This window comes from Schistocerca americana, chromosome 3 (assembly GCF_021461395.2).
Source record: "Schistocerca americana isolate TAMUIC-IGC-003095 chromosome 3, iqSchAmer2.1, whole genome shotgun sequence".
Lineage (NCBI taxonomy): Eukaryota > Metazoa > Arthropoda > Insecta > Orthoptera > Acrididae > Schistocerca > Schistocerca americana.
Genome location: NC_060121.1, coordinates 229,726,954 through 229,754,864, shown reverse-complemented (window position 1 = coordinate 229,754,864; position 27,911 = coordinate 229,726,954). Strand labels below are relative to the sequence as shown.

Sequence of the window (27,911 nt, the reverse complement as noted above, 5' to 3'; positions counted from 1 at the left end):
GACAATAACAGTACGAGTTTATTGCAACACTTAGGAATTTTCGAAATTTCACAATATATCGCAGTACAAATTGGCATTGATAAAATCAAGGAAAAATTATGAAAAATGTATGTATTGCATAGATGTTTCTCACTTAGCTGATTCTGTGCACACTTCTACACTGACATACTGAAGAAGAACACTGCAGCATGAGTTTATGTCGATGAAAACTGCTAAAATGCATTAAAGCTCATAGACTACTGGTGAACAGCTCAAACATTTATGTAACACTTACGTTCATGAATTGTGCTGCCCTTTTGTCAATTCTTCTTTGTAGTCAATCGCAAAGCCTGTTTAGGGTAAAATCAAAGTTAATTTAAACGGTTTTATGGTATATCATGTTGGGGATCTGTATCTTCATACTGAGGAGGGAGTACATTTGGGCACTGTTGTTTCTGATTGTCAATTGTCTCTTGTTCTTTTGATTCTTACACATACATTGATGTCATTGTAACCAGTTTCCTATATAGACCATTTTTAATGTTTTATTTCTCCTGTGTATAAAGAAATTATTGCATAAGTCTACAATATACACAACACTTTTACAGTACATCTCTGTTATTCTAAAAATGAAAATATGAGATACTGTGAAACAAACAGAGAAATAGTATTTTCTGTCAGATAGTGTCCTCTGTCACTGGAGAATCCTCTGCACCTTTTTTCACTTAATGTGTTATACCAGGTGGTTATAATTAAAGTGCAGCTACTCGCAGAGGTTCAGTGCAGGCTGTAATTATTATATGGCAGTGAAACTTGATAGAGACGGTAATGCCTTAATGTGGAATTATATATGCTGGGGAAAAAAATGGTTCTGATTTTCACTGCCAAGTGGGGATCTGGCACTGTGCATTGTATGACATCCATTTTGTCATTTTACTAGCTTAACATGAGTGCACTGTATGACAATCAAGAAGAGAGACCATGAGCAGTTAGTTAAACTGTTTTTTTGTAGACAGCAGCAATTAAAGTATCACCGAAAGGTTTGAGGACAGGCCCGAAAATGATAATAAAATTTGAAAACATGGGTGAGCTTCGTATGGCACCTGGAAGGAGATGGCATCCTGGCCTCGTGGAAGTTACTGATGAGGTTGCTGTTGCTGTAAGTGACCATGCAGCACATGCCACAGGTAGTGGTAGTGCAGTGTCACAAGAATAGTCCATCCAATGGTCAACAGTATGGGAAGTTTTGTGGTATATTTTACACTGCTACTGTACAAGAGCCAGACGGTGCAGCAGCTGAAACCTCATCATCCACGATAACTTAATAAATTTCCTTTTCTGTTTCTAGCACGGATGGACAACACACGTTACACTGCAGGTTATAGTGAATACACAGACCTGTCGAATTTGGGTCCTGTTAAATCACTTGGTATGCATGAAGAGCCACTGCATGTATCATATGTGACTGTGGTGTGTGGATTCGTGAGCACTTTTATTCTCGCTCCGTTCTTCTTTGGGGAGAATATACTCATAGGGCCTGTCAGGTGTACCGTGATGTGTGCATGTTATACCTGCTTTGGAAGAGTGCAACTGTTTGGAAACCCCTGTTTTCATGCAAGATGGGAGGGTGGGGGGGGGGGGGGGGGCCAAAACCTCATGTCACTCACACAGTGAAAGATCTGCCTAATGCAACCTTCCACGAACGAGTTATCTGCTGAGGTTTTCTAGATACGTGGTCTGCAAGATCACATGATCTGAATCCATGTGACTCGTGACTCTGGCCTATCTCTAAGAACGTGTTTAACAGGGACTTATTGAGTCTGCCAGTATACAGGAACACATTGTTCAAATTCCACTGGAACAGCCGCAGGCTGATGTTGATCACATCGTTTTGTGGATGCAGTATCTTGTTGACTTCTCCGATGTTGATATTAAACATATTGAACAAATCTTTTAAGCAGTGATTAATAATAAAGTTAACATTATGCCTTTTTTACTTATTTGACCTTCTTTGTGCCTTCCTCTTTCCTAATCCATTCATATGGAAACATTATACATCTTCTATAATTTACAGAATCAGATCTGCATCTGGTGGCCAAAATTGGAATTAATGTGTTTTCCAGGTTAAATTAGGTCCACATTAATGCATTAGCATATCTACAAAGTTTCACTGGCATATGATAATTACAGCCTACACTGGACCTCTGTGAACAACTGCACTTTAATTATAATCACTCGGTGGCTTGCTGTAATCCAAAGATATATGAAGGTAGTCACAACAGAGTGCCTCTGATGTACTACAATGCTTTATGTTTTAATATAAGGCAGTTGAATAAAGATTACACACTGAGGATGACAAAACTTCATCAGAACATTTTGAGGTACAAATAAAATGGAAACATTTATATGTTTTGTAGCAGCAAAGCACCACCAATGCAGTTTTGTTTATACAAATGCTCATCAAATGTGTGTGATTGATGGTTGATGCACTGATATGAGAAAGAAGAGTGAACATTGTTGTCAGGCTTTTTTGGAGGAAGCCTACCTATACAATCTGAATATGTGATTGTATTCTGTTACATATAAGAGCAACAATTACTATTATTATTTTGATTGCTTTAACAACAGTTTTTGTGCTTAGTAGTGCAAGTTTGTTTTGTAAATGTTTCTGATTAGATGAGAAACATCTGAAATTATATATATTATTTGCTTAATGTAATGTGGATGTTGCAGCAACAGGGCAATCTTTGCTTTGTCGATATTGATCAGAGGAAGGTGCAGCTGCCTGAGGAACTTCCAAGCTTTCCACAAAGGCAAGAGTTTATAGTGGAATTAGTGGAAGTGCTGAAACAATTCAGAGTGTCAGCAGGGACATTAGATTTAGCCAATGTGTCTGGTGGTCAGGGTGATATCATGACATCAAGCTGCATCCTTCCATCTCAGTCGCAAATCCAGCCACGCCGCAAGCACTCTTGGTCTCATGATTCAGATTCTGGTGTATCTGATGGGTCACACTCATCATCAGGTTCACCTCAGTCTGATGCACTCCAGAGAATTGTTGCAATTGTACGGAGCAAAGGTACAACTTAGCATCTCAACTTGCGTATCTCTTATTTTAATTTGTTATTGACTCATATATGTTTATTTTAGTAATTTTATTGAATCAGTATTTTGCAACTCATTTCCGGTACGTGTTTTATCATAGTACTTGTGTATGTTTTGATTATTTAGTATTGTTTTAACAGACTAGTCAACTCCTTTGGCTGAGCTGTCAATATGACTGGCTACCACACAGTACCACACAGAAGCCCCTCATTCAGGCTTTGATGTTTCCCATGATTTATCCTGGGTGGGGCAGACAGAACCAGGTCAGCTCAGTGTCATCACGCGACTGAGGAGCTATTTGAAAAGAAGTAGTGACTACGAGCTTTTGATGCTGATATTAATGGGTTGCAGAGTGGTAGACACCACATACCTCTCTAATTATGCCACCCAATTAACCATTACACAGACCATGTGGCACTATTTAGTCCACTTGGCACTATCATTTGAAGACCGTTGTTTCATAGAGTTCACTATTTATGGTTCAGTGCATTAACCAACTTGTGTTACAGAATACAGTTATTAAAACAAAGAAATATGCTTTAGAGAGTAAATACATACATACAACATAGTGCTATCCCTGCTTATGATCTGACAAATACCGATTACCTCAGGTGATGCTGAAGGAAATAAATTAAAAGCATTCTTGATAATTATTTTCCACCACCATTTCACCCCAGTAACATAGAGATTCTACTATTATAGTGTCACAAAAAAGGAAGGAGGAGTGGGGAACCAGACGAAGAAAATCCATCAAATAGCTTATACAGTTGCTCAGCATGTGGGAACTCCAGTCTGGATTATTGTGGCTATTGCTGCAACTTTGATTAAATAAATCTAAACTCTTACTTCTGCAAGTGGGTATTGTAATTTTTAGTTACATGTGTTCTATGACAACTGGCATCTGGGTTGGCTTCATAACAACAGGAGAATGATCATCAACTTCTGCTGTTGGATCATGAAATACCATCCACAACTTGATAGGCTGACTGTCACGAGGTCTGCGCAACCAGTATGTTATAACTGTTTTTTAATGAGAATGGTTGTAGCATTTATTGTAAGCGTGAAGATATGATGATTTAACCCACCTCCATAACCATAGATTTCAAATGGGACATCAACAGGTCTGTACTTTCTGCTGGGGCAATGTTTTTCCTCTACAAAGCAGGCAGCTTACCCCCCCCCCCCCCAACCCCCTCCCTTCCTCTCTCTCTCTCTCTCTCTCTCTCTCTCTCTCTCTCTCTCTCTCTCTCTCTCTCACACACACACACACACACACACACACACACACACTGGTGTTTTTATCAGAAAAGAATTTCCTGTGTCTCTTGAACATTTTAAAATAAGGTTTGCTTTGTCTCAATACCTTTCCTAAATTAAAGGTTTCTTTTACTTAGAATTTTCAGTAAAAACTGTTACCTAAAAATACATATTAAAATAAAATGTTTGTGTGTGTCATTGGTCATCATGTCTTGTTGTTGGTCCAAACATAATGTTTAATGAAAATCAATATTTAATTACAGTATTGTTTGGTTTTGTTAAATGAATTATGCAGGGCAGTTCAAAATATCTTGAATGATATAAGTTTGCCACACTGACTGTTATTGTTCGGATTAAACCAGCATTTTATATTATTCATCACTATATAGTTTCAGCTGTGAATAAACAATTAAACCCATATTTGGGTTCAGGAAGTGTACTTGTGTATATCACACAATATTAGAAGCAGAGCATGGTTGGCTGGACTTTAGATGTTACATTAAGCATAGTTTCATATAAGTGCAACTACCTTTTTTGTTGCACCTGGTGTCATGTCTATGACTTGAAAATTCCTGCCAGCCACGCTCTGCTTCTAAAATTTCACATAGACAGATACATTGACTGTTAGCCAAGTTTGTGTTTTTATCAAAATATATTTTACACTTGAGAAAAGCAACACAGCAAAAATTGTTTCATCCTAACAATAACAGCCAATGTGTCAAACTGATGTCATTTCAATAAATTTATCATGGCTATGACCCCACTGCTATTAAAATGTTACAGTTCAAATATAATGATTGAAATTGATTGTAAGTATTTAATCGTAGTGATAACATTGGTAAGAATGATACATTGATAAGAATTGCAGAGAATGTATAGATTAAAAAAAGAGCTCAGTTTTTAAATGTGTTTTATAGGTGTTTCATATGGCTCTTCTTGGACACATGGGCTACATCTAAGCAATAATCCATTTCATACCATACATTCTGGAGCATATGTAGAGTCCTCAACACGAGCGCATTAGTTATGTTCATTCTGAATTCTGAAATTGTTTTTGGCAATGGAGGCACAAATACACTAAATCTTTCACATAACCCCATAAAAAGAAATATGAAGTCTGGATATGTAGGTGATCAAGAGCAGAGCACAGTGTTGTCATGTCCAATAGATTGATCCAGCAGTTTATAAGATGCAGATTTGAAAATGTGCAAACATCTAGATCCCTATGTGAAGGTGCTCCATCTTGCTGAAAGATGTAATCCGTGGAATCCATATTAAGATGAGACTCAGCTATTGCTCAAGCAGGTGCTGTTATAGATATGTTGAAACACTTAGCTCACTGAAGAAAAATGGAACATACAATTTTTGCACCAACATTGCATAGAACACACTAACATTTGGTGAGTCACATTGATGTTCAGCTACACACAAAGGCTTCTCTGTACCCCATAATTGAATGTTGGGCCAGTTGAGCTTGCCACTTATGTGGAAGTTATCTCATTGTTGAAAATAAGATATTTAGTGAATGCTGTTTCCTTCATAGCTTCCAGAATTGCTTTAGACTGATTCACATATTTAATTTACTCTACCTGTTTCAGTTCCTCTAATATATGAAATAACTACAGTTTCATTTTCAGCTTCATTCTGGATAGAATTCAAACTATTGTTTGTTGCGTTTGTAGCTCCCTGCTCTCTTTTTACGTAGACTTCTATGGATTACGGTTAAATGAAAGGCAAATTCGTTCACTCTTTTGTGGTGATACATGAGGCCAGTCAGTATTTTTCTTTTGCACAAACATCCTGTTTCTTTGAATTGCTGATCCGTACTGCAGATGTTGTTGGTATTTGGAGCTCCTTGTTTATATTGTTGACAGAACTTCTGCATTGTGATGCTGAAATGAAAATTATTAAATTCTAACATGCATAATGCCTGTTGTATGGGATCTGCCATATTCACTTATAACATGGAACTTTCACCTAAGTGCCACTCTTCATGCATGAGCTTCAGATTCACTGCGCTTGCACAATGATCGAAGTTTTGAACTTCCTTGTACATTCTCTGTGATTATTATTGATTTGCTGCTATGCTTTAAATGGTTATATCTGTTTGTAATTGCTATTTTAATTTTAAATTGCTCTGTATTTATCAAGATGAATACAAGTAGCTGTGATTGCGTGTGGTGGTGATGATAAATTTAAACTGCATTATGTTCATCTCTATATGTTCTATCTTATAGAAGGAACATATATAGAATGTCCCAAGGGATTCATTTGATGTTGTTCAATAATTCTCCAGGTGTGGGAGTGGATGATATTGTCGATGGAAACCTTAATAATGACTGCCGTGATCCAGATTATGAACTAAATGAACATCAACAGTACGTTGAAGACTTGCGGTTTAACAATGCAGTCAGAGAAATTTTTCTGAATCGCTTTGTAAACATTTTTTCGGCGTATGAACATTTTGTTATTCCACCAAATCAGGTAAGTATTGTAGAAGAAAACAATTTTGAATTTTATGTCTGTGAATGTTGATAGTGAGCAAAAGATACAATCCTCATTGAGGAAATATTTTAAATAAAGTACTCTCCAGATCACAAATTTTCAGTATTTCTCAGCAGATCCAATTTAAATATTTTTTTCTGTGAAAAAATTGATAAGCTTGTATATGTAAATTTTTATAACAGTTTCATCTGAACATTCCTTTATTTATTTAGCCATTTGATGTATTTCAGTTGACACAAGCTGTGTGATTATATATAGGCCTTGACATTTTAATTGTACAGTAATTTTCTGTAACTTATTGCATTTATAGCACAGAGTACAGCATAACACATTTATGATATTGCACAGTGTATTCAGTTCTTTTTCATAGTGTGAATTTTTCCCTTACATTCAAATTTACATACATGGATGTATATTGTTTTTTGAATTGAATGATGGCAACTTCTTATCACATTTTTGTGTTTTTCTTGCAATAATCAGTGAATTCATTTACACAATAAAATGGATTTTTCTCCAGTATTTCTTTGAGGGTACACTAAAGGTATTAATGTTCTTTATTTTGCTGATACTGTTTGGAAGACAATTGAATAGATACTTCCCCATGTATGTTACACTTATATGTACTTGAAAAACTGACATTAATTGTTGCAGGATAAGGAACAGTGGTTAAGTGACAGGGATTCCATGCAAAACTTTGACAAAGCTACTTTCCTGGTTGATCAGCCTGAACAACATTTGCCCTTTCTTTCACGTTTCATAGAAAGCCAGATGTTTGCTACGTTAATTGACAACAAGATCATGACCACTTGGAGTGAAGTGGACACCAATCTTAGAGTATTTGATAGACGAATAAGGCTTCTCAGGTATGTTTCTTCTCATGCTGGTGAAATTTTGCAGTATGGCTGAATGTTGGATTGTAAATTATTTAAAAGAGCATGTTATCCTAAAAAATTAAAATAAAAAAAAATATGTGTGATATTACATCACAGATTTTGGAAACATGAAGTGAGGAGGAAATAAATTGGTGCTAGAAGTGCACTGTATGTAAGATAAAAGAACAACAAGTGTAGAAAAAGCTGCATGTTGTTGTTTGGTACGGTAGGAGGTTTAGTAAATCACATGCTGCTTATAAATATAGTTGCAAAAAACAGAACACTGTTTTATTACTATTTGCAGACTTTCTCCTAAGTCATTACATGTACACCTGGCAGTTTCCGGTAGCATGGAGTGTTTTCACCACTGAAAGATATCCACGTTCCTGAATACTTAATTATGAAACTAGTTTCCTTGACTAGCAAAAATTTAAAAGTGTAGAATTGAAATGAAGTGCCACGGGTTTATATTCAGAATGAGTGGGTGTGAAATCCCTGCAGTGCCTCCCAGATTTAGATTTTCTGTGGTTTTCCTTAACCACTTTAGGCCACTGCCAAAATAGTTTCTTGCTCAAAGCCTCTGCCATCTTTTCTTGGTGAACAAGTGCTCTATTTGTTATCACTTCAGAATCAGGCATTGTAGCAACTTCCTTGCAATCAGAAGCAGAGAATTTTAAAGTAATAAATAAAAATTTCTTCAAATGTATATTGTTAATGGGGTGTTATGATGGATCACTCTTTAGCAAATTAGGTGAGAACACACAGTCCAAGGGAGCAGTTGACCTTGTACATGAATTGCTGGTAATCGTAGTAGACGATATCGCTGTAGTGCTGTTGCTGCCATTGGGAGATGCGAATATACTAGACATGGCCTACATCTGAATAAAAAGTGGAAAGATAGGTTGGCTGAGCTTCAAGCCCCTGTGATTACTAGTGGCGGGGAGGTATCTTTTTTAGGTTAGAATCAAGGGTTCAGGTGCTTTGTTCTGAAAGAAGTCAAAATAATAGAAGAGCCCCACAAAATGCCTACGACACACAGAAAAGTGAAGTTCCGTATTTAATCAAAATATTAGAGTATTGAGTAATAAGGTAGATTAGCTTTTGTCTGTTTGGAAAATGCAGAGAACTCTGAAAAGATAGACATCCTGTGCATATCTGAGCACCACATAAGCACAGTCTTAGATAAGTTACATATAACAGATTATACTCTAGCATCTTATTCATGCAAAGTTGATGTGGGAAAAGGAGGAGTTGTTACATATATTATATCTAAACAGGAAGGAAGTTCAGAAACATTGAGACAAGTAAATTTTGTAGTTCAAAATGGTTCAAATGGCTCTGAGCACTATGGGACTTAACATCTGTGGTCATCAGTCCCCTAGAACTTAGAACTACTTAAACCTAATTAACCTAATGACATCACACACATCCATGCCCGAGGCAGGATTCGAACCTGCGACTGTAGCAGTCGCGCGGTTCCGGACTGCGCGCCTAAATTTTGTAGTGATCAGTAAACAAAAGTGTATGCTTGTGAAGGAACACTGAAAAATAGTTCACTTTTAATTGTAACAGTATATCGATTCCCACTGTAAAATTTTGAACTGTTCATGAGGAATATGGATTCCTTACTATGCCTGATTCCTTACCATGCTTTCTGTGAGAAAGCAGCAAGTAGTTAGTAGTCTTGGTGACTCCTGTGTAGATCTTCTAAAGGATTCTGATTGGAAAAATGATCTGGAAAGTTTATTTGGATCCTACAGTTCGGTGAAGGTAATTATCTTTTCCAACATGCATGGATAAAGACAATAGGACCAGAATTAATAATGTTTTCTTTGGTGAAGCTCAAAGCAAGAAATAACTGTTTATGGAGTGTCAAATGCTCTCTCTATGATCATGATGCATAGTTACTTAGGTTAGTGCCTGAGGGATGGATATTCTTCAGTTGAAACCAGTTAGAATAATTAATGAGCCCTGGACAGGCGTTTTTAAGAATAGCTTACAAGAGATGACCTGGAATGAAATTTATAATGAACCAAATGCTGGCATATAATTTAATCTACTCCATGCTAAATTCGTATAATTATTTGAAAATAGCTTTTCACATAAGCTTATCAAAAAGGACATGAAACAATCACATAAAAACCACTTACCACTATCTTGTGAATGGAAAATGGAAATGTATCTGTTGGCAAGAACAATTAAGAAATCCTGCAGTAGTTGGGCTTTACAAGAACTACTCAAAATTACTAAGAAAGTTTATTAAAAAAAAAAAAAACAAGGAACATCCACATAATGTCAGAAATCAGTAATTCTGACAACAGAATTAAGGCTGTATGAAATGTACTGAAATAAGAGGCAGGATGACCAGCCACAGACAGCATAACATCAATATCGAACTGAATGGAAGGCCTGTAAATGATGAGTCACTGGTAATAAATACATTAAATAATCATTTAGTAAATATACGAGGGGCGTTCAGAAAGTAAGCTCCGATCGGTCGCGAAATGGAAACGACTATGAAAATCCGATAAAGCTTTGCACAGATGTGTTGGGTAGTGTCTCTAGTATAACCCCAGTTAGCATCACGTAGCTCTTCTCATTTCTGAGCTCGCAGTGAGTGCGTAAAGATGTCTAGAAAATAGTGTCTGCTGCCAAGTACGAGGGCCTGGTGAGAAATTTCGCCTGAAGCTATGCAGCTAACATTACATAACTGTCGTGCTGTTTCTTCTTCAAGACAATTCTCAGCCGCATTCTGCAGGGGCAATGAAGATGCTCCTGCATCGTTTTCAAATGGAAATGTGAGATTACCCACAATACAGTCCGCAATTGTCTCCCCCTGAGTTTCATCTCTGGGCACATGAACCGCTGTCTTTGAAGACAACATTTTGACACAGACAACGAGGTGTAGGCCAGCGTGGAGAATTGGCGGAAAGCACTGGCGGCTGCCTTCTATGATGAGGCTATTGAAAAGTTGGTACAACGCTATGACAAAAGTCTAAGTCAGAACGGCGACTACGTAGAGAAGTAGCTGAAAGGTGTAGCTAATTGTTACAAGTAAAACATTTCTGATGTTCACTGTGGTTTCAATTTGGCAATCAATCAGAGCTTACTTTCTGAACAGGCCTCGTAGTAGTAAGTATAGGGACAAACAATTAAAAGAGAAAAATCATGGGAGTACAGTGAAAAAGCAACTCTCATAAGATTGACATATGAACGTATCATCAGCTTTTCCTTCTTTATTAAGAAACTTATATATTCTCTCAAAAATCAAAGCGGGTCTGGATTTGATGGTGTTTCCAATAGGGAATTAAATATCTGTTCCTGTATAATAAGCTCTGTCTTATCTGAAATATGTAATGAATCAGTAACTCAAGGAATTTTTCCAGAGACTAAAATATGCCATTGTGAAACCCCTCTTTAAGAAAGGTGATAGGAGAGATGTGAATAAATACTAAACCATTTCACTACTGATATCATTTTCCAAAATTCTTGTGATGGTGATGTAGTTGAGAAAAATATCACACATGTGCAATGATAAATCCTTAGCAAATCACAGTTTGGATTTTGAAGAGTTGCTCTACTGCGAATGCTATTTACATGTTTCCTCAGTGTGATTGTTTGAAACAAACAGTTCATCTTCTAAGTAAACTGAAGTTTTATGTGATTGATGGTATAGCCAGCCAATGGATAATGTCATATTTGGCTAGATATGACATGCAGAAAGTCGTACTTCATAATTCAACCAGTATAATCCATGGACATTATTGTAACTGGGGGCAATCATTTATGGGGTTCTCGAAGACTGTGAGTCATATATGTAAATGATCTTCCGTGTAAAATACAACAAGCAGTATTAGTTATTTTTGTAGGTGGCAAAAGTATTGTAACCAGTCCAAGCATACATACAGCAACAGAAGAACTGGTAAATAAGATCCTTAAAAGTATCATTGACTAATTTTCTGCAAATGATCTCACCCTCAATTTTAAAATGACACAACATATTCAGCTCTGCAAATGTAGGGGTACTACAACAGTGATAAGTATGACACATGGTGGAGAGATAGTAAATAGGGTTGAAACTTTGAAATTGAACACTACCTTTCCCAACACCCAATGAATTCCAAACCAAAAACCTCCTTCCTAGTCACCATGACCAACTATATCCTCACCCACAATTACTTCTCCTTTGAAGGCATTACCTACAAACAAATGCAGGGTACAACTACAGGCACCTGCATGGCACCATCCTGTGCCAACATATTCATGGGCCATCTAGAGGCATCCTTCCTAAACACCTAGAATCCTAAACCCCTAACCTGGTTCATATGCATTGATGACATCTTTGTGATCTGGAGTGAGGGTGAGGACATCCTATCCACATTCCTCCTGGACCTATACAACTTCTCCCCCATTTGCTTCACCTGGTCATACTCAACCCAACAAGCTACCTTCCTATATATTGACCTCCACCTCAAAGATGGCTACATCAGGACCTCTGTCCATATCAAACCTACTAACCACCAGCAATACCTCCAATTTGATTGCAGCCACCTATTCCATACCAAGAAGTCCATTCAGTACAGCCTAGCACCACCCGTGGTTGTAACATCTGCAGTAACAAGCAGTAAAATATATCGAGGGCCTCACTGAGGCCTTCACAAACTGTAATTATCATTCCAACCTTGTACAAAAACAAATCTCACGTGCCTTACCTTTCCAGTCTCCCACCACCTTCCAAAGTCCCACTGTCTGGGCACAGCGGAGCATTCCCCTCGTAAGTCAGTACCACCCAGGATAGGAGCAACTGAATTACATTCTCCGCCAGGGTTTCGACTGAGATGAGAAATGTCCTGCCCACTGTCCTTCCCACCCCTCCCACATTTGTATTCCAGCATCCACCGAACCTACACAATATATGTGTGCATCCCTACACAAGCCCTGTTTCCAACTCCTTACTTCATGGCTCATACCCCTCTAATAGACTTAGATGCAAGACCTGTCCCATACATCCTCCCACCATCACCTACACCAGTCCAGTCCAGTCACAAACATCACCTATCCCATCAAAGGCAGGGCTACCTGTGAAACCAGTCATGTGATCTACAAGCTAACTTGCAACCACTGTGCTGCATTCTCTGTGGGCGTGACAACCAACAAGCTGTCCATCCATATGAGTGGCCACTGACAAACTGTGGCCAAGAGACAAGTAGACCACCCTTTTGCTGAGCATGCTGTCAAACATGACATCCTTAATTTCAATAACTGCTTCACAGCCTGTGCCATATGGATCCTTCCCACCAACACCAGATTTTCTGAATTGCTCAGGTGTAACTTCCCCTGCAATATATCCTATGTTCCTGTAACCCTCCTGGCCTCAACCTTCATTAGCCATTGTCCTCTCCTATCCAGTCCCTTCTCTGTTCCCATTCCAGTACTACACAGCTCTCATTCCACCATTGCACACAGTCTTTTTACTTCTCTCCTTTTATGCTAACCCCCCACCCCCCACCCGCTGCTCTCGATCTAACCTCCTGACTGCACATAGCTGCCCTACCCCTCTCTATCTCATCCCTGCCCACTCCCCAGCAGCACATCACTATCCACCACCACTACCCTACTATCCCTCCTCCTCCCCACCTTCCCACGCCCGGGTTCCCGGGTTCGATTCCCGGTGGGGTCAGGGATTTTCTCTGCCTCGTGATGACTGGGTGTTGTGTGCTGTCCTTAGGTTAGTTAGGTTTAAGTAGTTCTAAGTTCTAGGGGACTGATGACCATAGATGTTAAGTCCCATAGTGCTCAGAGCCATAGAACCATTTTTGAACCTCCCCACCCCAGCCTCCTCCTTATCCCCATCCAGTCACCAATCCCATTATGCACTGGTGCTGCTGCTAGCAGTTGCCTGAGATGGCAGTCGTGTGTGTGTGAGCTGCGTTTGCGTGAGTGTGTACCTGTGTGTCTATTTTTGACGAAGGCCTTCCTAGCTGAAAGCTTGATTTGTGACAGTCTTTTTATTGTGCCTATCTGCAACTCAACATCTCTGCTATATAGTGAGTGGGAACTTTCCTTTTCGGAATATTGTTACACTCCACCCTGGATATTCCATTGTTTGAAAAATAAAAATTAAATTAATACAATAACTAAAACTGTTAAAATAGTGTGAGGAGTGTACTCAATTCTTTCATGTTGAGCTATAATGTGTGCTATTTAATTTCTTTGGTCACATAGTTCACATCACATAGTAACTAATAGTAAAATGAAAGCAAATGTCTCTGCCCATCAGATGATATGCTGTGATTCATTCAGTTCATCCAAAAATAATGTGAATTACATGTGTGCTGTGTTGCTTAGGTGAAAAGAAAACTAGCATGTCTTTCTTTATCAGGAAAAGGTTTGGAGAAGGTTTTGTGAGAACACCAGACTATGAGCACTGCACTACGATACAGGACTCTCAACTACTTCTAGAGAAGCGCCTAGCAAATGTTGATGTAGTGGTCTCTCCACCCCAGGAAAGTGTAACTTCGCGTGTGACTCCGAGCAGAAATACTGGTGGTTTTCCACTCTTGGATGCTTCGGTGCTCAAAGAGCCACCTCACAGGTTTGTATATTCATCGGTATACATTATTGGGCATTATACTTCTCCGTAGTACTGAAATCGTATCTTTGCTACTGATGTTGATATTGGGTATAATAGTTGATTGAAAATAGATTTTTTGTTACACTTCTACAATAAAAGAAAATGGTTTCCTCAATTATGGACTCCATGTGACCTGCCTGGATAGTCACACATGTCAAAGCACCACTTCTGGGATGGGGAGGTGTACTGGCCTTGGATCGAATCCATCTGGCGGATTAATGACAAGGGTCGGTGTGCTGGCCAGCCTGGATATAGTTTTTAGGCAGTTATCCAGATCCCAATACGTGAATACCGGCCTGCCACAAAAGTCCTGCCTCAATTACATGATTTGAGTCCTGATCCAGTACAAATTTTCATTTGTTGCCATTGAATTTATTTCAACACCCAACTGTGATTAATGTTGGAATTTCATTTTCATCAGTATTTTCACTGATCAGCAATTTTTTTCCTTTCCGTGCAATGCAGAAACTGGTAGTTGCAGAGAAAACATTTTTTGTAGGAAATTTAATGTAGTTTAATTTTCTACTGGAAAATATTACTGGTCAGGATTGCTTGTATGTTGTTTAGGACACCCCCTCACAACACTAAGCAAAAATTTGTGACTACACAATTTTTTTCTGATCAACATTTTTTGGTCTTCTGTGACTGGGCTATATGGTTGAGTCCAGGGGATCTTTCTCAAATGTAGAGATTGGCAGTACAATTTCAGATGCATCTATTCTAAATCTTGCTATGTACTCACTGTACCATAGCCTTGAAGAACTCAACTAAATCATAGGGAGAAGGAGCTTAATTATATTTGTCTGTAATTGTGCTTTAATCCCAAGAGTCAGTACATACCTTATTAGAAAAGACAGAAAGTCATACCTAATAGCAATTCTAAATCACAGATGATTGGTAAAAATCAAGTATTCTAAACATGGTAACTGAACATCAGCCTGCCCTGGCAATGAACATATGCAATTTCAGTTAAAAGGCTGTCACATCTAGGTGTGAACCTGTTATATGTAAAGATATTATCTTCTAGGATGTTAGGCTGCATCATGTTACACTATTTACACATACTTCCTGTCTTTGGGAGCTAATTCAGGAATGAAATATCTAGACTCTGCAGACCCCATTAGTGTGCAGCAGAGAACACTTTGTGTATAGATGTCACTTCCTGCCCTTCCTGTTCTAGCCATTGTTGGTAAGTCTCTGTGTGAACTCAGATCTCTCTGATTTTATGTTCATGGTCTTTTCACGAGATGTACATAGTAGGAAGAGCTCTCAAAATTATAACAGTAAACCACACCATGATACAAAACACCTCTCTCACTGTGTCTACCACTGATGTTGACTGAGCACCTCCATTATGCTTATGCACTTAACTAAATTAACCTGCAATGAAACATACTGCTCTTCTTTGGATCTTTTCTATGTCATCTGTTGATCCTATCTGGTGTGGATCACAAACTGATGAGCAGTATTAAAATATTGGTCAAAGAGGGGTTTTGTAAGCTACTTCCTTTGTTGTTGGACTAAATTTCCAATGAATCTGTCTATTGACTACCTTTCCTGCAGTTAGTTTTATATGATTGTTCTCTTTTAAATCACTCCATGCTCATACATCTAGATAATTTTTGGAGGTAACTGGTTCCAGTCGTCGTTTTGCAATTGTGTAATTGTATAATCATGCAGCTGGTCTGATACTCCAGTCAGTCTTATTTTGTTCATTAGGCAGCAGTGCAGAACTGTATAGAATGTGTCGTGGAAGTCAAAGTACACAGCATCAACCTGGACACCTGTACCTACTGCTTGCTGGGTCTTGTGCATGAACTGAGTGAGCTGGGTTTCATACAATTATTCTTTTCAAGAATGATGTTTATTCCTAAAGAAGATATTTTCAGCCTTCAGAAAGGTCATAATAAATGAGTGTAAAATGTGTTCCAAAATTGTACAACAGACCTATGTCAGAGCTATAACCCTGTAGTTTTGTACATGTATTTCATGACCCTTCTTGAAAGTGGGAATTACTGCTCTTTCTTCCAATTACTAGAAATGCTTCACTTATCCAGTGGCACACAGTACACTACTGCTGCATATTCTATGTAGAATTGTTATCTCATCAGGTCCAGTGACCAGTCTTCTGTTGGGTGATTTCAGTAGCTTTTCAATCCTATGGTCACTTATTTTGATACCTCTCATTTTGATATCCATGTGACAGTTGAAAGACAGTAGCATAGTACAATCGTCCTCATTGAAGCAGTTTTGGAAAGAGGCATTCAGTGCGTCTGCCTGCTGTCCGTCATCCTCTGCTTGTATGACATGATGGTCACAGAGTGGGCAGATGGCTTCCATCAATTTACTGATTTAACATAAGACCAGTACTTATTAGGATTTTCTGTTAAGCTGATAGATAAAATTTTACTTTAGAATTTTTTGAATGCTTCATGTGTGGCTCTCCACACTGATTTTCAGTTTTCGTTTGTCTGTGAGGCTTTGGCTACATTTAAATTTGAAGTAAAGCTCTCTTTGCTTCTGTAGCAGCTTTCTAAAATGGCTGTTGAACCACAGTGGGCTTTTGCAACACCTCACAACTTGCTTGGCACATACCTGTCTAAGGCATTTTGTACAGTACTCTTTAACTTTCTCCATTGATGCTTGTCAGTTTTGCTCCTGGAGGTGAGTTCCTCATGTTGACTGCTCAAGTAATCTGAATTTTCTTTTGTTCACTCTTGGTAAGCAGAAATAGCTTTGTAACTGTGTATATTTACAACTATATTCAGTGATACTATAGTGGCTTCATTATCATGGTTTTGTGTTCTGTGCTGAGTCAACATGTTCAGGACTGTCATTGCGCAGAAGATGTAATATGTTACCTTCAGAGTTGGTTCGCTGACTGGATGCTGAAAGTAATTTTCGGATAATGAATTTAGAAGAACTGAACAAGATTCCATGTCTTTAGTATTCCCCTTAATAATTTTGAGTCTCTCAGCCTATAGCTGGTGAGATGAAATCTCTACCTAATGCCAGAAAATGACCAGGAAATTTATGTGAAATCTTCTCTAATCTCCTCAAATGCTCTGTCACTACTGCTACTGTGTCAGAGGCTTTATAAAATCATCTGATGATCATGTTTGGTCCATCTTTAACACTTACTTTGATCAAAGTTATTTTGCATTTGGCACCTGTACAACCTCACTAGATATTATCATGCTCCTTACAGCTCTGTCACTGGCAGTCAGACTGTATTTGTGATACACATTCCTTTCAGAATTAAAAATTTTATTGCTGTCAGCATCAGATCTCAGCCACTCGCTGTCCTGAGTAGAATGTGGGCAGTGTCACTGTTTGTAAGAGAGACTAGTTCTGGGACCTCTCCATAGACACTCCTGCAGTTAACTAATTTTAACATTTTCTTTCTCCAGTCTTCTATGACAAATGTTACTCTCTTTAATTAATGAGGATAGCCGCTTCCTTTGTGTAGTCTGTGCCTGACGTATTTGGCAGGGGGTTTCCTACAACTCTCTACATAATAGCAAAGGTAGAGAAATCCACATTCATCACAGAATCATCTGAGTTTCAGGTGCAAGACTTCTATTCGGCTCCAAGTCAGAGCACTACAGTTACTTCTGGGAATGATGCTGCAGAGTGCTAGCTGAGCTTCCACCCTATGTGTGAGGCTAGTATTCATCGAAGCATCCAGTCACATGTAGGAACCAATAATGGCCTTTGAACCCAGGTGACAGATGTTATTTGTGCTGATACGAGCCAGCGTTTGCATCCAGGTTCACCCAGTGTGCGCAGTCCAGGCCGGCAGAGTCCCCTCAACATGTTGGACACTACCTCTGGCAAGCAAACAAAGTAGATACCTACCTTCCTTCCTTCCTGACCTGCCCTCTATTTCCCTAAGGACTCAATCATCTGTCTCGCATTGGAGTGACAAGCAGTCCCACTCTATGCACTTGTCTGGACATTTTAGGAAGATAAGCCTCAGTCTCAGCAGATGGTGCATCCTATGCTGGCTTAAATGTACATTCAGCAATGGCAAATACCTCAAACATGAAACTTCCCGGTAGATTAAAACTGTGTGCCGGACCGAGACTCGGACTTGGGACCTTTGCCTTCTGCAGGCAAGTGCTCTACCATCTGAGCTACCCGAACACGACTCATGCCCTGTCCTCACAGCTTTCCCCCAGTACCTCGTCTCCTACCTTCCACCTGCCTACCTCATGCTTGGGTAGCTCAGATGGTATAGCACTTGCCCGCGAAAGGCAAAGGTCCCGAGTTCGAGTCTCGGTCTGGCACACAGTTTTATTCTGCCAGGAAGTTTCATATCAGCGCACGCTCCACTGCAGAATGAAAATCTCATTCTGGAAACATCCCACAGGCTGTGGCTAAGCCATGTCTCCGCAATATCCTTTCTTTCAGGAGTGCTAGTTCTGCAGGTTCGCAGGAGATCTTCTGTAAAGTTTGGAAGGTGGGAGACAAGGTACTGGCGGAAGCAAAGCTGTGAGGACAGAGCGTGAGTCGTGCTTGGGTAGCTCAGATGGTAGAGCACTTGCCCGTGAAAGGCAAAGGTTGCGAGTTTGAGTCTTGGTCCAGTACACAGTTTTAACATGCCAGGAAGTTTCATATCACCGCACACTCCGCTGCAGAGTGAAAATCTCATTCATACCTCAAACATGTTTGTAAGGTGTAATGTGACAATCATGTGTCAAATTAATCTTCCACCCAGAGATTTATGTGTTGAATGGCCAGGATGAGCTAATCAATAGGTGTTGTGATAGCAGCAATACCATAATGTTTACTCAAGCAGTTGCTGGATGCAATTTAAATACTGCTATATGTGCAAAAGTTAGTATACACTAGTCAATGCAGTAAAGTACACAGATACAGTTCACTTCTTCACAACAAAAAAGCACGTGAGGACAGAAACGAAATACTGTGTATTAATCGAAACTGGTGCTGCTTTTGGTGCATCCACTAGACTCCATGGTGGCAGCTACACCTATACCCACCCTGATAATCCCACTAGAATCAAAGAAAGACACAAATTTGTGCAAATAATTATTCATGAATACTGTGACATTTTAGCGCTCTTTCCTTGTACTGTATGTCTTGAAAATTTGTAGTGCGTAGTTCCTTAAGTAATTTTTAGAAAACAGAATATAGTCATGACATTTTGTTTTGTAGGTTACGCAAACGAATAACTAACACACCTAGATGGCACCAGAAGGAACGGCAGCTATCGATTGATGGGGATCAATCCATGGACAGCATGCGACCACCAAGATTTGGCACAGATTTAAGTCCTGCTCTTATTGCTCAAACGAACTGGACCTTTGTTGAAAAACTTCTTAAGGTACTACAGCTGTTGTATAGAAAACATAAGTAAGAATGTAACCTCATAAAAGAATCACATTTAGCAGGCCAACATAAATACTAAAATTATAGTTAACGATAGTTGTGTAGTTGGATTGTAGATTAAGAATGTATGGCACATAATAAAACACTATTATAGAAAAACCATTGCTCTCCTAATTCGTGCTAATATTTAAAAAGGAAATAAGCAATGCAGATGAGTATTAACATGATTTAAGAGGCACAGATGATTTGCAATTAATGTGCTGTTATGTGTACATTTGACTCAAAACCAATCATTCAGTGCACCCAGACTCACTCGTGTAATGCAAAGCAACCTTGCAACTATAAAACACATGAAAGTAGGTGCTACATATGCAGGAACAGCAATTAAATATCTTTGTTGTGTCTTTAAATGTAAACAGATATCCCTCTTAATATGAATGTTTACAGAAAACCAGTTATGACAGGCTCTTTGTGGCTGTACAACTATCAGTTATTTGTTTATCACCAACAACTATAAAAATTTTGGTGACACTCATAAATATTGATGCATTGTTATTTGATAATGGTAAATATCCTTTCAAAATACACAAAGCTGTGAAACTGCCTTTGAAATATGAACTTCAACTTACTATAAGCAACTGCAAGTATAACCATTCCCTGCCTTCACAATTTGTTCATTTGGGTAAAGCAAGTTTAAGTGCTGTTGCAGTAATTTATCTTTGATAATTAATTCCATTTTGTCCACTATGCTACAATTTGTCACTTTTTATTACATGCAGTCATATCCTATTTGCATATTCTGTTACAAAGATGTATGGTTCACAGGTGGTTTGATGAACCCTCTGCCAGGCATTTGATGTGATTTGCAGAGTATCCATGTAGATGTAGGTGTATTTAATACAACTGGTTTGCTAAAAAAAATGTATAATGTAATACTAAATTTATTGATTTTGCTGGTGGCAATACTTCCGAAATGATGAAATGGTGCATAAAAATTTTTTTACTTGTTGATGATGAAATTATATATTCCACCAACCAGCATCAGATTCCCATCAGACTGACGAGAATGTAGACTCATGGCATTGTTCAGAGGCCAGTGGCCGATGTTAAAAAAAAAGGCAGTTTCTGTAATTACATTGCCTGGTTACTGATAGAAAAGACCCGTAAAAGAGATCTCAGGGACACTGAAATAAAAGTTTTCTAAAGTAATAGCCAACTGCACTAGTAGCATTCGGCTGTGGCCACCAAACAAATCGTCGACAACTCTCCTTCGCTGTAGCCTGAAAAATTTCTAAAATGTAGCATAATAATTTGATATGTGGAATTAATGAAAAAGGAAAGTACAATCTTAATTAAAACACGGCTTTTGAAATTAAATTAGCATAATTATTTGCCAAACATTACAGAGTGACACATTTTTGAAACAGACATTGTAAAAAAAACGAGAGAGAGAGAGAGAGAGAGAGAGAGAGAGAGAGAGAGCGCTCACAGCTCCTGCTTTTATATACCAGTAATCCAAAAACAAATTACAGCGACTGCCTTCAACTTGCTTTACAGTTTCGATACATAAACATTTCTCTTGATCTTCCTGTACCAGAACAGCAAAAAAATACATTCCTTACATTAAATTGTGACCTTTTGTCCTTACCATGCAGATTTACATACAGGGGAAAATTTATTCTTAATGTATTTTACGTTTAATTAAAAGATTGGGGCATATTCTCTTAATTATTCAAAAAAGCAATATTTCATGTTGATGTTAGATGTAGATGTAGACTCCTCAACCTTATGTTGACCAGGATGATATGGCTGCTGTTTGTATCTCTCCATTTAATTTTCTGATACTACTAATACAGCAGAAGTCTTTCTTTACTTTAAATGAATACACACCAAATCGTATTATTCTTATTCTTAAGCAACAAATTGTTTTGATTCAAACATTTTTTCCATAGAGAACAAATAGATTTGGAGCAGTGTGTGTAGGAATACTCTGAAAGTTCTAGTATTTATAATTTACTAAAAAATGCTGACTTGCTAATTACATTTTATTAGTATGTCATGTATATAATCCTTTGCAATAACTGTTAGCTCTTGAATTCTTCATGCCTAACTTATCATGTGTCCAATATTCCGATCATTGAGTATAGGAGTCACTCTCACATAAACCCATCTTTTCTTTCTTACTTCAATTATTGTGCACCTGTGATCTCACTCTTTCATAAATTTAATGGTATTATATCAATCTGTCTGGGTTCAGCATTTTACAACTTATGTTAAATACAATATTTTATCTGCAAGTTTGCATGTGTTACATTTACATTCTCCAGACACAGACTGCACTAACAAAATATCTATCACAAATTTAAGCTTCTAACACTTACAGTAACTTTGAAGCAGCGCTGTGAAACATAGTCATGCTCTGAAGACACAGGAATCTCAATGAGGAACTTAAAATTTTTAACTGAGAGATTATGACTGAAGCTTAAAAGAATGGTTGATGCTCCTGCTTCATTTAAATTTATGAGCACTGACATAAAAAAGGTATTTTAGTACAAGATTATATTTTCTCAGATTTTTTCCAATATCGTAAGAATTTTGAAATAGGAAATGTAAGTTCTCAGTAAATTAATGCTTCACAGAGCAAAATTCCTAGTTTTTTTGTTTGTTAATTATGTGCATGATGTGGAAGAGGTTACATATTTTCTCAAATAAACTTCAACTTCCAGGTTATGTAAGTAACTACATTGTCCTAACATCAAGTCTTAAATAAAGTTTTGAAAACAAGTCATACTTTAATCAGTTAGAGTTTCATTACATTTACAGTGAAAAAAGACTAATATAAATAATTTCACATTTGACATTAAGCTCAAGAAGAAATATATTGTGTTTGTAACTGACAAAAATATTACTTAAAAAGTTTTTCTGTAATAAACTGAGTAAAATAAGTTCTTTTAACTGTTTGTATAAAAATATGTAAGATTTAATCACAAATAAATTACCATCCTAATTATCTACAAGAGCACTAACCTCAAACTCCAGTTCCTTTCATTTCATGTAGATAAAGGTACTCCATTGCATGCTTAATACTATAGACTTAACATTTGTCTGCATGATGTTCATATTTTCTCCTCAATTTAAGAAATTTCAGTCAACATATTGTATTCTGGAGGTCAGTTCTTATTCCTAGTTCCATTACACATTGATTAGCATAAATTGAAAATGACATAATCGCAAATATGTGTACATGCAGTGAAGTCACAGTTTATCATGAAGTGTGTAAGAAAGGTATGTTGTGTACTATTATTAGTTAATCTTGGTATGTTTCATTATTCCATACACTGGATAGACATGTACAGTTCATGATGGGAGGGACTCTCCATGATATATAGTCAGTGTAAAGAAACTCCTAAGGAAACAGATGCACATAATAAGTATAAAACAAAGCATATATAGTGTGGGTGTAAAGGAGGCAATTTATGAAGCCTTCGAAGTCTACCATTGCAAAATATTAGATTCAAAATCAGTGTTTGTTTTGCTTTGTTTTAGGTCTCAAAAACAACTAGGGTGATATACGCCCATGTCAAAACTGTAGAACACAAAGACAAAGAGAGGAATTAAAAACAACAAGTTAATCCCAAACAACAAGTTAATCCCAAAACAGTGACATGGAGAAAGGTCTATAAAATGCACCATAGAGAAACAGAGGTCCGAAACTAAAAATTAAATGGCGTACGCCATATTGCTATGATGGATAAAAAGTAAAACGCAGTCGACAGCCTGAGTGTCGTTTGGTAAAACGGCCGATAACTCAGATGGCAAACACAAATAGGAACGTAAATGGTTAAAAAGAGGGCATCTTGACTCTCATCGACAAGACTGGAACTAAAATTAAGGGTAGCAGAACAAAAACAGAAATTCTTAACTATGTTTTCAGCTGTTTCTTTAAAAAGGAAAACCCAGCAGTATAGTCCCAATGTCGTTCTCATACCAGTGCAAAGATGAGTGAAATCATAATGCAAGCGTCATTGAGAAACACCTGAAATCATTATTGAATAAGGCTGCATGGCGTGATGGAATTACTATCAGATTCTGTACCAAATTTGTGGTTGAGGTAGCCCTCCTTTTAACCATAATATTATGAAGATATCCCTTGAACAAAATCTTATGCCTAGTGGCGGGAAGAAATAGTAAGTCACACGTGCCTACAGGAAGGGCAGCAGAAGAGATCAACAAAATTACTGTCCAATATCCTTGACATCCATTAGTTTTAAAATCTTAGAATGGAGAATTACCCCTTCCATGCCAACCAGCATGAATTCTGGGTACAACGGTCAAGTGAAACCTAACTCGCACTTTTGTCACATGACATCCTGGAAGCTATGGATCAAGGCAGTGAGATAGATGCAATATTTCTTGACTTTCAGACTGAGTATCACACATATGATTATTATTTAAAATATGATCATGTGAAATAACATCAAAGATTTGTGACTGGATTGAGGATTTCTTGGTGAGGAGGACAGCATGTTATCTCGGTTGGAATGTCATTGACAGATGTAGAAATAATTTCAGCTGTGCTCCAGCAAAGTGTGTTGGGAGCCTTGCTGTTCATGTTTTGTTTTGATGATCTAGTAGACAATATTAATGGTATCCTCTGATTTTTTGAATGATGCAGTTATCTATAATGAACTAACGTCCAAAAAAGTTGCAGAAATATTCGGTTAGGCCAGGATAAAACTTTTCACTTAACAAAACAAAAAACCGCTGTATCTTATGACTACAGTATCAATGAGTCACAGTTGAAAAAGTCAACTCTTACAGATACTTGCACGTTACTATTTTCAGCTGCATGAAGTGGAGTGATCACATTGGCTCAGGTGTAGGTAAAGCAGGTGGCAGACTTCACTACATTGTAAAATACTAGTGAAATGCAATCAGTCTACAAAGGAGACTGCACACAAAATGACAGACAATTGCTAAAATGTGTGGGGTGCATACTAGACGGAACTAACAAGGGCAGTTGCTAAATATAACATAATATAAAAAATGATACAGTATGTGAACGGCAAACTGTAAAAATTTTTTCGAGTGTGATGCTGACAAATTAGTTTGGAAAATTCCTGACAGGGGCACCACAAACTGTTGTTGATATGTTGTGGCCACTGACCTGGCACTACCCAAGTGGCCACCACAGTTGGTGGACTTGATGCCTTAAGATTTTTTTCCTTTTGGAGTTATATCAGGGATAGTGTTTATGTTCCACCTTTACCACAAAACCTTGAAGACTTGCAACACTATATAACAGCAGCTATTCTTACTATCACTCCTGACTCATAGGGAGGAGTATGGGTAGAATTGGATTACCGATTAGATGCTTGCCGAGTAACAAATGGTGGACACACAGAACTTTATAAACACTGTTTAAAAAAACTTGGCATTCACATACTGTATCATTTGTGATGTTCTTCTCCATTTATCTTTATGAATTTTTAAAAATGTTTCATGGATTTTATAATTACACTGTATAAGAATGATTGTATACTTGTTTACCTATATTAATTTACCTATTTTAATCTTTGTCTGTGTTATCCTTCATAGCTTGCCTTTCCTTTCATTACTTTTTCAGCTGTATGATTAGTTGTCTTCAGTTTTCTACTACACATGTTGTAAATTGTTATTTCATTAAACAAACATTTTCATCAGACTTTCTTTCTGTCAAATAGAAATTTAAGCAGTTATTTAACCGGATAACAGTTAATATGATAGTTTATTGTAAGCTAATTTTATTTTTTGAACAAAACAGATGTGTCAGTCTTCAATCACATCAAAAATGTTTCAGGATTGTAAAAGCAAGACAAAGCGCATGTTGGTGGAGAAGATGGGAACAGAAGCTGTTGAACTTGGTCACGGTGAGGTCTCACTTGTAGGTGTTGAAGAAAACACGCTCATTGCTAGCCTGTGTGACTTGCTAGAACGAATATGGTCACATGGCTTACAGAATAAACAGGTGAGAAGAATTGCTTGGTATTAATAGTATTTCTTGAATGAATATGTTGATGCTTGCTTGTGATATGTAATGTGGTGAACTGATGGCCATATAGCTAGTACATTTCCAGTTAATATGGCAAGGGAAAGTTCTGGCAGAATGTAATTAAGTTGGGAGTAAAGGAGATCACTCACCGAACAGTAGAAGCATTGAGTCATCAACAGGCACACAAAAAAGAATGCAGTCTTGCTAGTTTTTGGATGATTCTTTTAACAAGCTGAGTCCACTTATATATGCAGTGTGCATGCATGCCCCCCTTCTGCCCCCCCTCACACTTACCCCATGCACACACACACAATTTGTACTCTACCTAATAAAATGATTCAACTGAAAGCTATCAAGTTGTTATTCTTTTTTTTTTTTTGTACCTGTTGAGAACTCAATACTTCTATTGTTCGATAAGTGGTCTGCTTTAGTCCTAAAGTATTTGTGTTTCCAATTAATTATTAGTTTCCTTTTCTTAGCTGCTTATTAGCTCACACTTTATAATGTTATAACTAAGCATTATGATTTCACCATGGTATACACTAATGTGAATGAAGAATCATCTGCTCACAATGTATTTACCTACAAACTTCTACAGGATACTGTTTCATGTAAATAAAGGCTATATATCTGATGACCTAATTTAACAAAATTACAGCAATATATGAATGTCCTTCAGTATTTACTGAGAGATATTTGTAGTGCTTCCATCATAAATGATATCATGATACAATTCTTATACCACATTCCACAAAAAGTGTATAATGTAACATTCACTCTTGGAGACAGCTTTCTCCTGCCTCCATATTTCTGTCGGTAGACTCATAACTCTGTCACAGTGTTTACAACTGTATGGACAACTGTTTCGTATTATTTCGTTGAAAGAATGATAACCATTTATTTACACCATAGGTACAGTGTCAATTGGAGAGGCATCACTGAATACTAACATTGATAAGCACTAGTTGTCACAAACTGATCAGGTTTTCTAGCAGAAATGGTAGCTCTGTGTCTTGTTACTGCATTGTTTCTCCAAAATAATTCCTTATAAAATGCTGAATTCCATTTAATCATCAAGAGAGTACCTCTGCTGTACCATATAAGTAATTTCCTGTGGAGCGCAGTCATTGGTGTTGACGAAGGATACTACCTGCAGAAACAGCTACTGTAAACAGCTCATACCAGCTAGTACTCAACAGAATGGATTTGGCAGGTACATGATTCTATGATGGAAGCAGTCAGTAACAACATAGCTGAAAGTGATCACCTGAAGAATTGATAGCATCATATGTGGAAGCAGATGTCTGTAATAAGGACCAGCTCCTTCATCAAAATATTGTTGGTTTTTGTAACGAGATACATTGTGAATCCTGAAATGCCTGCTTGATGACTGATAAGAAATGACCATATATTGTGTTAATAGATTTTGTAAAATTGGGTGCTGGAACTTCAAAAGATCTCCTGAACATCTAGGGAATATGCTGCCTTTCTCTAGGGAATACAACCTCTATCATAACCCACTGTGGCTGGAACTCTCCCACAGACATGGAAAAACAGAAAGCTATACTTACTGGAGCACTATGTGGCAACAGTCACCATTAGTCCATGTAACTCCAACTTATCAGTAAGGTGCACCACCTGCATGTGATTGTTCCAATCTCAGACTAATCAGAAGTTCAATAGATGGGTGTCCATTTTTGCTACACTGCACGGGGTCCAAGGTGGGGTTATTCTCTCTCTGGAGAGCACTTCATGTAAGCTTTGTGGGATGCTAATCTGGGTAATATGCAGACCACTCCATTCACATGGGTGTCCTCAATACCGTTATAGTCGCTGTTCTGTGACAATGAATACTGTTGTCCTGAAAAATGAATACTGTTGTCCTGAAAATGTCAGAGCCCACAGAAACACAGGAAAGTCAAACATATTCTTTCACTGTTCCATTATAATACAAAGCATCTGTGACTTACTGTTATGAAGATATCCAATGGCATTCTTGGAATGACTAGAAAGCTTTCCAAAATCGTGATGCCCCAGCCACTCTATAGTTTTCATATTCCGCTACGTTTTGGAAATGACAATGTGTTCCTTACTCTTTCCACATCGGATGGACCCTGGACTTGTTTGCTATACTGAATGAGGATTCATTTGAGAATATCACCATAATCCACTGTCA

General features: G+C 37.8%; 1 protein-coding gene across 1 annotated transcript in view; it reads left to right on the top strand.

The window, feature by feature from the left end:
* LOC124605139 (DENN domain-containing protein 5B) overlaps positions 1-27,911 on the top strand; it is a 474,504-nt gene that overhangs the window by 380,744 nt on the left and 65,849 nt on the right. The window contains exons 7-12 of the mRNA XM_047136622.1: positions 2,713-3,058; positions 6,638-6,825; positions 7,498-7,709; positions 14,101-14,313; positions 19,531-19,699; positions 25,544-25,711. Of these exons, the coding sequence (XP_046992578.1) occupies positions 2,713-3,058; positions 6,638-6,825; positions 7,498-7,709; positions 14,101-14,313; positions 19,531-19,699; positions 25,544-25,711 (1,296 nt within the window). The remainder of the gene's footprint in view (positions 1-2,712; positions 3,059-6,637; positions 6,826-7,497; positions 7,710-14,100; positions 14,314-19,530; positions 19,700-25,543; positions 25,712-27,911) is intronic.